The sequence below is a fragment of the Odocoileus virginianus genome, chromosome 31 (assembly GCF_023699985.2).
Source record: "Odocoileus virginianus isolate 20LAN1187 ecotype Illinois chromosome 31, Ovbor_1.2, whole genome shotgun sequence".
NCBI classification, from domain to species: domain Eukaryota; kingdom Metazoa; phylum Chordata; class Mammalia; order Artiodactyla; family Cervidae; genus Odocoileus; species Odocoileus virginianus.
In genome coordinates this window covers 10,694,448-10,707,805 of record NC_069704.1, presented here as the reverse complement: position 1 = coordinate 10,707,805, position 13,358 = coordinate 10,694,448, and the positions used below count along the sequence as shown (strand labels likewise).

Sequence of the window (13,358 nt, the reverse complement as noted above, 5' to 3'; positions counted from 1 at the left end):
TCCACTAGGATAACTGAAAGGAAGTCCAGTCTGAATTAGTGAAGGAGAGAAGTTAAAGGGTTTTTAAATAAACAGAACTAAGTTCTTTCAGTAAAAAGAAGCGGACAAAATACAGCCTTGGAGGAAGTTGGTCAGGTCTAGGAAAGCACTGGACTTGGGTCAGAATTCGATCCTCAGTCAGGCTGAGTGTAAGTCATTGTGTAAATTTCAGCAAATCACTTAACCTCTCTGGGTTTCAGCTTTTGATCTGTAAAACAAGGGCTTTGGGCTTCTCAGATTTTAAAGTACATTCAAATGACCTGGGGATCTCGTTAAACCACAGGCTCTGATTCAGTTGCTCTGGGGTGGGGCCCTACATTTTGCTTTTCTAAGAAGCTGCCATGTGGAGCACATTACAAGGAGCAGGGGTTAAAGGGCCCCTAAAGTCCTTCCTCTCTAATGTTCTGACACTTCCTTCTTCGAGCACCTGTTTTAATGACCCATTAAGAATAATTTAGCATAAGGTAGCCCCAAGGACAGTACCTGGCATGTTTGACTCAATAAATGTTTGTTCCCCGTATTGGCAAAAAACACAAGATGTCTGTCCGGCTACCAAAGGCTTCCCAGACCACCTGCAGAAGAGAAAGTGGTTTCCAGAGAAAGAGGGACCTCAACCAAAGCCTCTTGTTCAGCCATAATTAGCCCATTCTGCAGGGCCTAGTAGGGAGAGCCTCTGAGTGCTAATTGCTTGTGGGACCAGGAGTGGGAAGAAACCTATCCTAAAGAAAGGGGTAGGAAGCACAACCTCAGTACAAGGAAAGGCAGGGGCTGGGGTGGATTTGGGGCTGCTTCTGATGCTTGTGAACTGTGGCGTTGGAGAAGACTCTTGAGAGTCCCTTGGACTGCAAGGAGATCCAACCAGTCCATCCTAAAGGAGATCAGTCCTGGGTGTTCATTGGAAGGACTGATGCTGAAGCTGAAACTCCAGTACTTTGGCCACCTGATGCGAAGAGTTGACTCATTGGAAAAGACCCTGATGCTGGGACGGATTGGGGGCAGGAGGAGAAGGGGACGACAGAGGATGAGATGGTTGGATGGCATCACCGACTCGATGGACATGGGTTTGAGTAAACTCCGGGAGTTGGTGATGGACAGGGAGGCCTGGCATGCTGCAATTCATGGGGTCACAAAGAGTCGGACACGACTGAGCGACTGAACTGACTGAACTGACTGACTGACCACACAATAGTGTCCATTGATCAATAAATAGCTCCTAGCTCAGTTAAGAATCACTAGAGGGCTTCTCTTGTGGTCCAGTGGTTGAGACTCTGCCTACCAATGCAGGGGACACCGGTTCTAGCCCTGGTCCCAGAAGATTCCACATGCTGGAGAGCAACTAAGCCTACGCGCCACAACGACTGAGCCCAAGCTCTAGAGCCTGAAAGCCACAACTACCAAGATCAAGGGCTGCAACTATGGGAGCCCAAGAGCCTGTGGGCTCCGCAACGAGAGAAGCCACCACAATGAGAACCCAGAGCACTGCAACTGCATAGCCCCTGCTCACTGCAACTAGAGAGAGCCTGTGCGCAGGAACAGACGCAGCACAACGGAAAATTAATTAATTAGTTTAAAAAAAGAACTGCTGGAGAAGAGCATAAATGTATACAATTAGTTTACAAAGCGATTTTAAAATTTAACAATGTTAAATTTTGCAGACATTAATCACATATTTATTCCTTAATTCCTTCCTGGGGAAAAAAAAAGTGTTAGTTGTTCAGTCTGTTTTTTTACTGTTAAGTAATAAATTACTTCAAAACTTAGCAACTTAAAACAATAATAAAAATTTGTAGTCACATAAACACCCAGAATCACTGGAGACAGAGTAACCAATTCAAGGCAGTTTTAATACTAAAAGTCCCCTGTCCCAGGAAACCCCCCAGTTCAGTGCAAACCAGGACTGTTAGATACCCTATTTGAAGAGCTTGTTAAAACAGAATCTGAAGGGGCAAGTTTGGGTGTGGGCAGGGCCCGAGAATCTGCATTTCTAAGAAACTCCCAGATGGACCACACTTGGCAGTACTGAAATGAAAGTGAAAGTCGCTCAGTCGTGTCCGACTCTTTGCAACCCCATGGACTGAGTCCATGGACTTCTCCAGGCCAGAATACTGGAGTGGGTAGCCTTTCCCTTCTCCAGGGGATCTCCCCAACCCAGGGGTCAAACCCAGGTCTCCCACATTGCAGGCGACTCTTTTTTACCTGAGCCACCAGAAGTCTCACTCTATATCAAGGACCCTGGGGAGAGAAAAGGCAACACCGAAGACATCTTTCACCACGTCTGGACTGAGGCGCAGCACAGCCATGGGACCAACATGACAGAGAGCATAACCCAACAGAATCCTCCAGGCCGGTGCCCGGGTCACTGTGCCTTTGCTATTACCTGGGGGCAGGGGTGGCGGGAGGAACTGGGTCAAGGCGCAGCTTCGCAGCCACATCAAGGATGATGTGACTTCTGTCTTCAGCAGATTCTGCTTAGGAGAGCAGAGAGGTGGCTGCGATGCAGTAACTGAGGGGACTACTACAGAGGTGAGGGACACCCACCCCCCCCCACCTTCCCCTTGGCCTAGGGATGCCTAGAATTACTGGCAGAGCAACAGAAGAATGCAAACTCCAAAAATCTAAGAGGATGCGCCTGACAGGTACTGTTGCCATTACTGCATCCCTCAGCTGAGGGCTGTCATCCTAGAGTCACTTCCCTTCTCTACTCTGCAGCGGCTAAGTCAGCTAAAACTACATCCAACAATGAGAGCACCAGAGTCTCAACCTCAACTGGAGTTTTCTCTCTTGCTCCCTGATTATGGGATTGTAGGCAAGGAAACTCTCAGAGATCTGGTTTTAATCTGTCAGATGGAGATCACATTTCGAGGACTAAATGAGAAATATCAGTGCTTCAAGAGCTCTTGAGTACTAGACAAAGAGCTAATTTCCAAGAATATTTATATCTCTTTCCATAGATGTTGTTATTGTTGTTAGAAACACATCATGCATGAGACAGTGCCTGGTCTGGGACACCCTGGTTCAGAGCAGGGTTAAGACAGACCACTTGGGGCTAATTCATTTCAATGTATGACAAAAACCACTGCAATGTTGTAAAGTAATTAGCCTCCAACTAATAAAAATAAATGGAAAAAAAAAAAAGACAGATCACTTGGGCTACAATCCTAGCTTGGCCACTAGCTAGCTCAAGAATCCTTGACAATCTTGTGCCTTGGTTTCCTGTAATCTGTAATCTGAGGATGAAAATAAACCTACCCCACAGGCTGTTTTGTTGGATTAAAGAGTAAATGAGTTCATCCATGTAAAGCAATTAGAATATGTTAGGCATTATTGTAACATCCACTCAACAGCTCTTCGTTAACGAATAAATGAAGGTACTGACAGCTAGCCAGCTCCCAATTATACTAATAAAGAGTCACGGAGAGCTGCACTGATGCGAAAACCCGAAGGAATACCGTGTAGACTGATGCCGACCTATTCAGGGGGTTGATATTCTGGGAACCAAAGTACCCTCCCCTTCTTGTTCACTCCCTGCCCACCTCCCACATCCTCTCAGCCTTCTGAGTAACATCTGACTCAGAAGTTGTAAGTTCAGCTTCCTTACCCTTTCAGCTCTGCTCACCCCTCCCTCCTCTCCACCTTACACTGCACACGTACGCCTAGACCTCGTGATGGAGGGGAGGCTGCCAGTCCGTATTTCAAAATTCAAGCAACAACTTACGTGCACCCTTGAAACAACAGATTTTGTCCACTGTGTAGGGAAGAAGGAAGTTTTAAAAGCACAAATGGAGCACTTGGATTCAAATCATAATCTACTCCCCAGCCATTCACCAAACAAGCCCACTGCACAACCTGCCTGAGATCCTGTCTCTCAAACTCATGGAAACATGTGGAAACAGATCAGATGATCTGAGGAAGTAAGCAAAGGGGGGCCGATGCTCAGGAAGAGAAAGCATTCCCAAGTCTTCTACAGTACCACTGTAGAAAACTGCATGGCTCCTAAGAGACTGCATCAAATTCCGGAGACAGAAGGAATGTGAGAGATCTCATAGTCTCTCCTCTCCAACATCCCTGACAGGAAAACAAAAGCAAACAAAAAAATAGCCTCTGCATTAAAAATCCGCCGAGTCAGAACACACTCTACTCTTTCAAGTAGCATAGCCCTCGAAGGGCAGGAGGATCCATCGTCCACTCCCCCTCCCCCCCCAGTGCAGGGCCGCCATTCCCAACCCAGAACCCATCATCTTTCCTTGCATTAAATGATTATCACCCCTCGGCTGCATTGGCCCTTTTGCCCTCTGTCCACCTTCCTCTTGAATCAAGACCAACTTGCAGTAGGACTGCCACACCTGGCCTCTAGACCAGGAACCGACCCAGGCTGAGTGTCCCAACGCCAATGCTCCGGAATTCTGAGCAAAGCAGCCACACCCTAAGGTTCATGTCCTGAATGTCACCCACAAACAGGCTGCCTCACATTCTCCAGCAATCTGCATACCTTTTTTTTCCCCGTAATCCACATTCAACCTCACCCCCACCTCACCCCCGTCCCCTGTGCAGACCTAAGGCCAATAGGCCACTTGCTACTTGGGCTGCAGAGACCTAAGAGCCCGTTTTAGGATTTGATCAGAAGCTGAGACTAGGCCCAGGGCCAAGTTCCTGGAGAAAGTAGACAGGCCGCGGTGGGAATCGGCCTCGTCAGCTCTAATCCTGCTCTGTTACTCTGAGTGACTGTAAATCACTCCAAAACAAGGCACTCCTTCCATTTCCCCCTCTTTCCTCCTCTTCTCACTCTGAACAGAGTAGGTGCGGCTGTGATTCACAATGACAGAGTGAAAACCAAGTCTATGGGATGCAGATTCGGGAAGTCAGTGCCCTTCATATTATAACAACTTCCCCAACCTCCTCCACCATCGCTCCCCAAGCCTCTCAAGGCCTCTGCCGACTCCCTGGCTTTGCCAAACCCCAAAGGGCCTGAGCCAACAGGCTCCTCAGCCACTCCCAGACTCAGAGCAATACCAGGAAAAGGTTAAGAAACAAGACTGACTGGTTTCAGCCCTCCTCACCCATTACTAACCTCTCTGCTCCACTAGGGCTTGGCACTTCACCCACCCACCAACACCCTCCTGCTCTATCAACTACCATCTCACACCTTCCTCCCGCTCAGGCTACCTGATTTCCACTCCCCAACTCTCTCCCTGAAGCATCTTTGTTGTTGGTGGTGGTGGTGTTCAGTTGCTCAGTCATGTCAGACTCTTTGCAACCCCATGGACTGCAGCATACCAGGCTTCTCTGTTCTTCACCATCTCTCCAAGCTTGCTCAAACTCATGTCCATTGTGTCGGTGATACCATCCAACCATCTATCTCATCCTCTGTTGTCCCCTTCTCCTTCTGCCTTCAATCTTTCCCAGCATCAAGGTCTTTTCTAATTAGTCAGCTCTTTGCATCAGGTGGCCAAAGTATTGGTGCTTCAGCTTCAGTATCAGTCCTTCCAATGAATATTCAGGGTTGATTTCCTTTAGGATGAACTAGCTTGATCTTGCAATCCAAGGGACTCTCAACAGTGTTCTCCAACATCACAGTTCAAAATCATCAGTTCTTCGGCACTCAGCCTTCTATATGGTCCAACTCTCACATCCATACGTGACTACAGGAAAAACAGTAGCTTTGACTAGATGGACCTTTGTTGGCAAAGTAATGTCTCTTATTTTTAATATGCTGTCTAGATTTGTCATAGCTTTTCTTCCAAGGAGCAAGCATCTTTTAATTTCATGGCTGCAGTCACCATCTGCAGTGATTTTGGAGCCCAAGAAAATAAAGTCTCTTACTGTTTCCACTGTTTCCCCATCTATTTGCCATAAAGTGATGGGACTGGATGCCATGATCTTAGTTTTTTGAATTTGAGTTTTCAGCCAGCACTTTCACTCTCCTCTTTCACCTTCATCAAGAGGCTCTTTAGTTCCTCTTCGCTTTCTGCGAATGACACCATAAAGGTGGTGTCATTTGCATATCTGAGGTTACTGATGTTTCTCCCAGCAATCTTGGTTCCAGCATGTGGTTTGTCCAGCCTGGCATTTTGCATAGTGTACTTTGCATAGAAGTTAAATAAGCAGGGTGATAATATACAGCGTTGACATACTCCTTTCCTGATTTGGAACCAGTGTGTTGTTCCATGTCTGGTTCTAACTGTTGCATCTTGACCTGCATACAGGTTTCTCAGGAGGCAAGTGAGGTGGTCTGGTATTCCCATCTCTTTGAGAATTTACCACAGTTTGTTGTGATCCACACAGTCAAAGGCTGTGTGAAGCATCTTGGATAACAGTTAAATGTAACTTAGCAATGTTACCAGTGAGAGATTGACAATACAAATGGACAATGGCTAGATCATACATAAAAACAGAACTCTGACCTACAACCTGCAACCACTGGTCTAGTAAGTCAAACCACGTCTGTAACAGTAAGTCCCAAGTGATCAGGATTTAGTCAGTATTGGCCAGTTTCCCTAGTATTTGCCCATGCCTAAAACTTAGGACCAATCAGAGACAGCCAAATGCACTCCCCTAACCAATGGGATGCCTGCTGTTAGAGGGAAGCCATCTCCGGCTTCCCCATGGCAACATCCTCCAGCCACCCGGAGGACACCTGAAGACTTCCCTTTTCCACTGTAAAGTTGTGACACTCCCCAGCCTGTCTTTGAGTCTCTGACAAACATAAGGGATGATGGCTGACTCTCTTGCTAGAGGAAGCTCTATATAAATAGCCTTCGCCTATTCTCATGGAGTAGTCTTCATTTATTTCCATACCAGATTCCTAATACAAGCCACAGTTCCTACTCACAAGGATCTCTCACACTAGTAAACAATTACCCTGCAATATGGTGTAAGCATATAGGGCAAAGGTATTATATAGATATGTATGTATACAAGGAAGTATGTAGTGTCCCACAGAATATAGTACAGAGGCATGCGTGTGGTGTCTCTGGTGCTGCAAAGGGAACTGGAAAACTCCAAGGGGCCTCCAAGAGGGAGGACAGTTGGTCTGGTTTTGAAAACTGCTCAGCATTCACTAAGTAGCCAGCTTTGGGGGAAGGGAAGAGCAGGTCTCCATTCTTCTCCTTCCTTCCCCTCTCCTTTCCCACTTGTAGACCACCTTTGCTTTTTGACCTTCTCCAGTAAATCTTTTTTTTTTTTTTTTTACATTTTCCGTTTCTCACTCTACTGAATAATTCATCTCATTCTAAACTGTGTTAGATGTACTGATGAACCTCTTTCCAGTGCAGAAATACTGACACAGATGTAGAGAATGGACATGTGGACACAGGAGGGAAGGGGAAGGTGGGATGAATTGGGAAACTAGGATTGACATGTATACACGACCATGTACAAAACAGATAGCTCGTGAGGACCTGCTATAAAGCTTAAGAAGCTCAACTCCATGCTCTGTGATGACCTAGAGGAATGCGAGTGGGGTGGAGGTTTACGGAAGAGGGGATACGTACATACATATAGCTGATTCACTTCATTGTACAGCAGAAACTAACAAAGCATCATAAGGTAACCATAGTCCAATTTAAAAAATAAAAATAAAATAAAATGTGCTGGAGACAGCTTTACCACTGTTCTCCTGGCCAAAAAAAAGCATATCGTGCACTGACCTGGCCAGCCCAACTGAACACAATCTCCTATTTGCTTCGATCTTCTTTAAAGAGTATTCACTCTGGAGTCAAGGTCCTGCATTCATTCGAGCCCTCTGCATCTGGCTCTCGCCCTCCCTGCTCAGCTAGCTCTGGCTCCCACTGACAGAGTCACCAGAACTAAAGACTTGTTCTCAGCCTCACCTCCCGTGGCTCCCACTCTTCTGATTTCCTTGACACTCTGCTAGTTCAGTCTCCCTTTGACCTATGTGGGCACTGCTCCTTCTCCTCCACATGTACCATCTGAACTTAGTCTTTCCAAGAATCTGTCCTTGATGGCTACTAAACACATCAAAAGAAGCTCAACGTCGCTCATCATTAGAGAAGTGCAAATCAAATCTACAATGACATATCACCTCATACTGGTCAGAATGGTCATCATCAAAAAAATCTAGCAACAATAAATGGTGGAGAGGGTGTGGAGAAAAGGGAACCCCCTTGCACTGTTGGTGGGAATGTAAATTGATACACCACTATGGAAGACAGTATGGAGATTCCTTTAAAAACCAGGAATAAAACTACCATATGATCCAACAACCCCACTACTGGTCATATACCCTGAGAAAACCATAAACGAAAAAGACTCACGTATTCCACTGTTCATTGCAACACTATTTACAATAGCTAGGACAGGGAAGCAACCTAGATGTCCATCGACAGACGAATGAAAAAGCTGTGGTACATATACACAATGGAATATTACTCAGCCATAAAAAGGAGCACATTTGAGACAGTGCTAATTAGGTGGATGAACCTAGAGCCTATTAATCAGAGTGAAGTAAGTCAGAAAGAGAAAAACAAATATCATACATTAACACATATTGATGGAACCTAGAAAAATGGTACTGATGAATAGGTTATTTGCAGGGTAGCAGCAGAGATGCAAAAAAAGAACAGACTTATGGACACATATATGGGTAGGAAGAAGAGGGTGGGACGAATGGAGAGAGCAGCTTGGAAACATATACACTAACATATGTAAAGTAGATAGCCAGTGGGAATCTGCTGTATTCTGGGAATCTGTAATCTGCAATCTGGGAATCTGACTCAGGGAATTCTAACTGGGGCTCTGTGACAACCTAGAGGGGTAGGATATGGCAGGAGGTGGAAGGGAGGCTCACGAGGAAGGGAACATATGTATACTTATGGCTGATCCACGTTGATGTATGGAAGAAATCAACAGAATATTGTAATTATCCTTCAATTAAAAATAATGAAAAAATTGGAAAAAAACAAGAACAAAAGAATCTGTCCTTGGTCCTCTTATTCTTATCAACCTCAAGGCTTCAAGTGACCATTGAGTCACCATCACTGAAGAAACTTACTGTCCACACACTCAGTTCCCTGTTGATTTCATCTCTCCAAATTCCTAACATCACCTCAAATTCAGGATCTCCAAAAAAAACTACGCATCTTTCTTCTCAAATCTTTTTTTGTCCTCCTATAGAACCATACATGACAGTGGCACCATAAAGAAGACTGAGGGCCGAAGAACTGAGGCTTTCAAACTGTGGTGCTGGAGAAGACTCTTGAAGAGTCCCATGGACAGCAAGGAGATCCAACCAGTCCATCCTAAAGGAGATCAGTCCTGAATATTCACTGGAAGGACTGATGAAGAAGCTGAAACGCCAAAACTTTGGCCACCTGATGTGAAGAGCTGACTCATTGAAAAAGAGCCTGATGCTGGGAAAAACTGAGGGCAGGAGGAGGAGGGCACAGAGGATAAGATGGTTGGATGGCATCACCAACTCAGTGGGCATTAGTTTGAGCAAATTCTGGGAAATAGTGAGGACATGGAAGCCTGGTGTGCTGCAGACCATGGGGTCACAAAGAGTCAGACATAACTTAGCAACTGAACAACAACAATGGAACCATATGGGGCACTAGTGGTAAAGAATCCTGTCCAATGCAGGAGATGCAGAAGAAGTGGGTTCAATCCTTGGGTCATGAAGATTCCCGGAGTAGGAAATGGCAACCCACTCCAGTATTCTTGCCTGGGAAATCAGGCAAGAAACCTAATGGGCTACAGTTCATGAGGTCGCAAAGAGTAGGACACACCTTAGCACTATAGAACCATATATCCAAATCAACCAGTCCCAAACCTGTAGTGTTCCATCTTCCCTCTTTGGTTCCCTTGAACCTTAACATCTGTCATTAAGTCCTTCCAGTTCCCTTTCCACCTTATCATCTACACACAGTCCTCATTTCCTGCTGTTATGACTGTGGGGCCAGGCCTCAGGACTTTTAGAAGAGATGTAACAATTCCTCAACGGCCCCTAAGCCTCCAGTCAGTTCCCACACTGTCTACTGCAAGGAAACCTGCCCTTGATCACACCAGGTTCTCCACGGTTGTAAATGATGGGAAAATGTCGACACAGGGAGAGGAGGATCAACCAGGGCAACCCTGACTTTCATTTCCAAAGATTCACTCCACAGCAGTTAAGCAGTTGCAGATGGCTGAGCTTATGTAGTTACTTTGGTCAACATCTCAGCCCAGCAAGTCAACGGGAACACAGTAGACAGTTTCCTAGGCTACCGTCTTCACACGGAGATTCTGAAGTATGCTCCAAGCGTCTGCAAGCTTTTATCTACTCTGCTGTGGAAGACCAAGTTAGAGAACGAAGTTAGAAAGCCCATCAGCCTATCTGATGTTAAAACAAAAGGAGGGGGGCACTTCAGAAGGTTCGCCAACCAAGAAAAATAACATCCAGTGATAGTGAAAGTCCCAAGGTAAAAAGAATTGAGGGGAACAGAGTAGGAACCACAGAGTCTCTGAGTATCTCCTTACATGGTATTTGCCATCCACTACAGGATGACTGTTTCATTTTATTAGGGTAGCTAGATGATTTCCTTATAGCTCTTTTTTCGGCTGCACTGCCTGGCATGTGCGATCTTAGTTCCCCAATCAGGGGTTGAATCCACGCCCTCTGTTGTGGAAGCATGGAGTCTTACCCACTGGACCAACAGAAAAGTCTCTTTTGTACCATTTTTTATATCACTTACTCCCTGTACTAAACCTGCAAGGATTATCAGTGGCTCCTCACTGCCCAGAAACAATTCAGTCTAAATGCCTGGGTCTTCCAACTACAACGCACTGCCTTCTGGTGAAATCCAACCTGCTGTTCTGCCCCATTTCCCACCCACCTTCTACACATCAGTCAAACTGAAATGCAGACCCTGCGCTTTTGTGCCTTCATGTGCTTTCTTACCCTGTCCCCTCCATCTGGGATTCATTCATTCTCAGTGGAGAGCTGACTGTGCCCTCTGCGATGAGTTTGGATGCCTTTTCCTCACCTTCCCATATCGAATATTACCTATCCTTTTTGGCCCCCTTTAAGGGTCACCGCATCCAGGGGGCCACCAGATTCCCTTAACCAGATGTAGTCTTTCCCTCTTCTGACCACTCAACTTTTCACTGATGCACTGATGGGGTTTTAGGGCTTACCTGGTGGCTCAGGCAGTAAAGAATCTGCCTGTAATGCAGGAGACCAGGGCTCCATCCCTGAGTTGGGAGGACCCCCTGGAGAAGGAACTGGCAACCCACTCCCTGGAGAATTTCATGAACAGAGGAAGCTGGAGGGCTCCTACTCCAACTGCCGGGAAATGAATTATTTGCTTGTCTGTCTTCTCCAGAATGGGCTTCCCTGGTGCCTCAGACATAAAGAATCTGCCGGCAATGAGGGAGACCTGGGTTCCATCCCTGGGCTGGCAAGATCCCATGGAGGAAGGCTTGGCAACCCACTCCAGTATTCTTGCCTGGAGAATCCCATGGACAGAGGAGCCAGGCGGGCCACAGTCCATGGGGTCGCAGAGAGTCGGACATGACTATGACGTCAATGAGGGCCAGCACAGGGACCTCACATCCCTCTCGGGAAAACTATTCAAGGACCATTCATCTGTTAAATGAATGAACTGATTCATGAGTGCTTTATTCCCATAAACTTCCTTACACTTCTTTCTCACCATATTAGCACCTGGTTCTTCATCAAATGTTAAAAATTACAGGGCAGGAAGAAAACTGCTCCAGGGTCAAGAATTGGTCGCGCAAAAGCCACAGCGGTGCCGGAAGCGTGACAGTGCAGGCGGAACGCCCTTCCACGCCCTCTTGCTCGAGGCGCGGCTCTCCAAGGGGGCGCCGCCACCCGCCGCTCGCGCCCAGCCCCCACTCGCGCCCGGTCCCCGGGGGGGCGCGGGCCAGGCGGCAGCCCGGGTGCAGGAGCCGGGAAGCCAGCCCGGGAAGCCCACCAGTATCTCGGAGCCCCGCCCCCCCCGATCTCCGACCTGCGCCCCACTCCCGGGCTCCGCGCCAGCCCGGCCCAGGGGCGGGGGAGCGCCGCGCCCGCTCCCCGCCCGCACTCACCGTCCTGGCTCCGCGCTCGGGGCGCGCCTCGGGCCAGGCTCAGCAGCAGCAGCAGCAGCAGCAGGCGGCCTAGCGGGATGCCGACGCCCCAGGGTCCCCGGGCCATGCCGCCGCCGCCTCCCTCCCGGCGCACCCGGACTCCTCCTGCGGCCCCGAGGCGCCGAGATAAGAGGACTGGCGCCCCGGGGAGGGGACGGCGCTGGGCGCTTCCGGCGCCGCACGGGGGAGCGGAGGGTGCCGCGGGGTCCCGGGGTCGGGGAGCGGCGCGCGGGCCCTTCCTCCCCAGCAGGCCCGAGCCCCGGAGGATGCTCGTTCAGGCAATCCCTCCTGCACCGGCCGTGCACCTGCTGCGCGCCGGGTGCTGGGGGCCCAGGGACACCCGGCGGGCCCGGCCCAGTGACACCCGAACGTAGAGTTCCCGAATGCGCCGGGAGGAAACGTGTCCTGTGCCCTAAGCCTGTGGAACAATCGCGGGATCCTAGGGGCCCAGGGAGGCACTCCCGGGGTGGCAAAGGAAGAGGGGTGAGGGGCAAAAGGAACAGGAATCTTTCAGGAGCTGAAAGAGAGCTGGGTGAGGTGGCTGGAGCGCCAAGGGCGAGAAGCCCGCCTGTCCAGGCCACCCCGGCGACAGGCTTGACCAGGCGACAAGACCGTCAGTGGCTTCAGAGCTGGTAGGACTTCCTGCTACTCCCGGGACAGTCAGCGTGGGGCGTCAGAGAGGCTTCAGGAAGATGTAAGCGAAGACCTGGGGGTGAGAAGGGCCCAGAGAGGAATCTAAGCGGTGAGAGGCGTGGGCAAAGAGACTAGAGAGCGCGCATTCTAGAAATGGGGAGGGAAGCCTCCCTAGAGGGAGAACGGACAGTTGGAGAGAGGCAGTGAGCTGCGGAGATAAAGAAGACCTCATAAACCCAGGAAGGAGGTTGCTGAGAAGCCGTCACCGGGATCTCAATGGAAAGTCTCCCCGGGTTGGCTCTGTAGGGGTGGGAAAGGGGCCCGGGAGGCAGGGAGCCCGCCCAGAGCTGCTTCAGAGGGCCAGGCAAGAGAGGACACGTCCAGGAGCGGAGCACTGGCTCTGAGTGTGGAGGGAAGTAACACGAGAGAGTAGTATTGGGTGGAATCCACTGCATCTCATGACCAGTGGACTGTGGAGGACAAGCAAAGAGAAATGACAGATGTCACCGGAACGTTTGGTTTGGGCAGCTAGGTTGATGGCGGTGGGAGTCGCTGACATAGAAACACAAAGGGGGTTGTGGCAAGCTGGGGTAGGGAGAGGC

The 13,358-nt window shown here is 48.8% G+C and overlaps 1 protein-coding gene across 4 annotated transcripts in view; it reads right to left on the bottom strand.

The window, feature by feature from the left end:
• The window catches only part of SUSD1 (sushi domain containing 1), a 133,842-nt gene extending 120,692 nt beyond the window's left edge, over positions 1-13,150 (bottom strand). For 2 of the 4 annotated variants that reach the window (XM_070459282.1, XM_070459284.1), the window contains exon 1: positions 12,085-13,086. In XM_070459282.1, coding sequence (XP_070315383.1) covers positions 12,085-12,190 — 106 coding nt within the window. In that variant the 5' untranslated portion in view covers positions 12,191-13,086. Of the gene's footprint in view, positions 1-12,084 lie in introns of all 4 variants that reach the window. The other 2 variants (XM_070459285.1, XM_070459283.1) reach the window with 2 other exon arrangements.
• Positions 13,151-13,358: the final 208 nt, after the last annotated feature.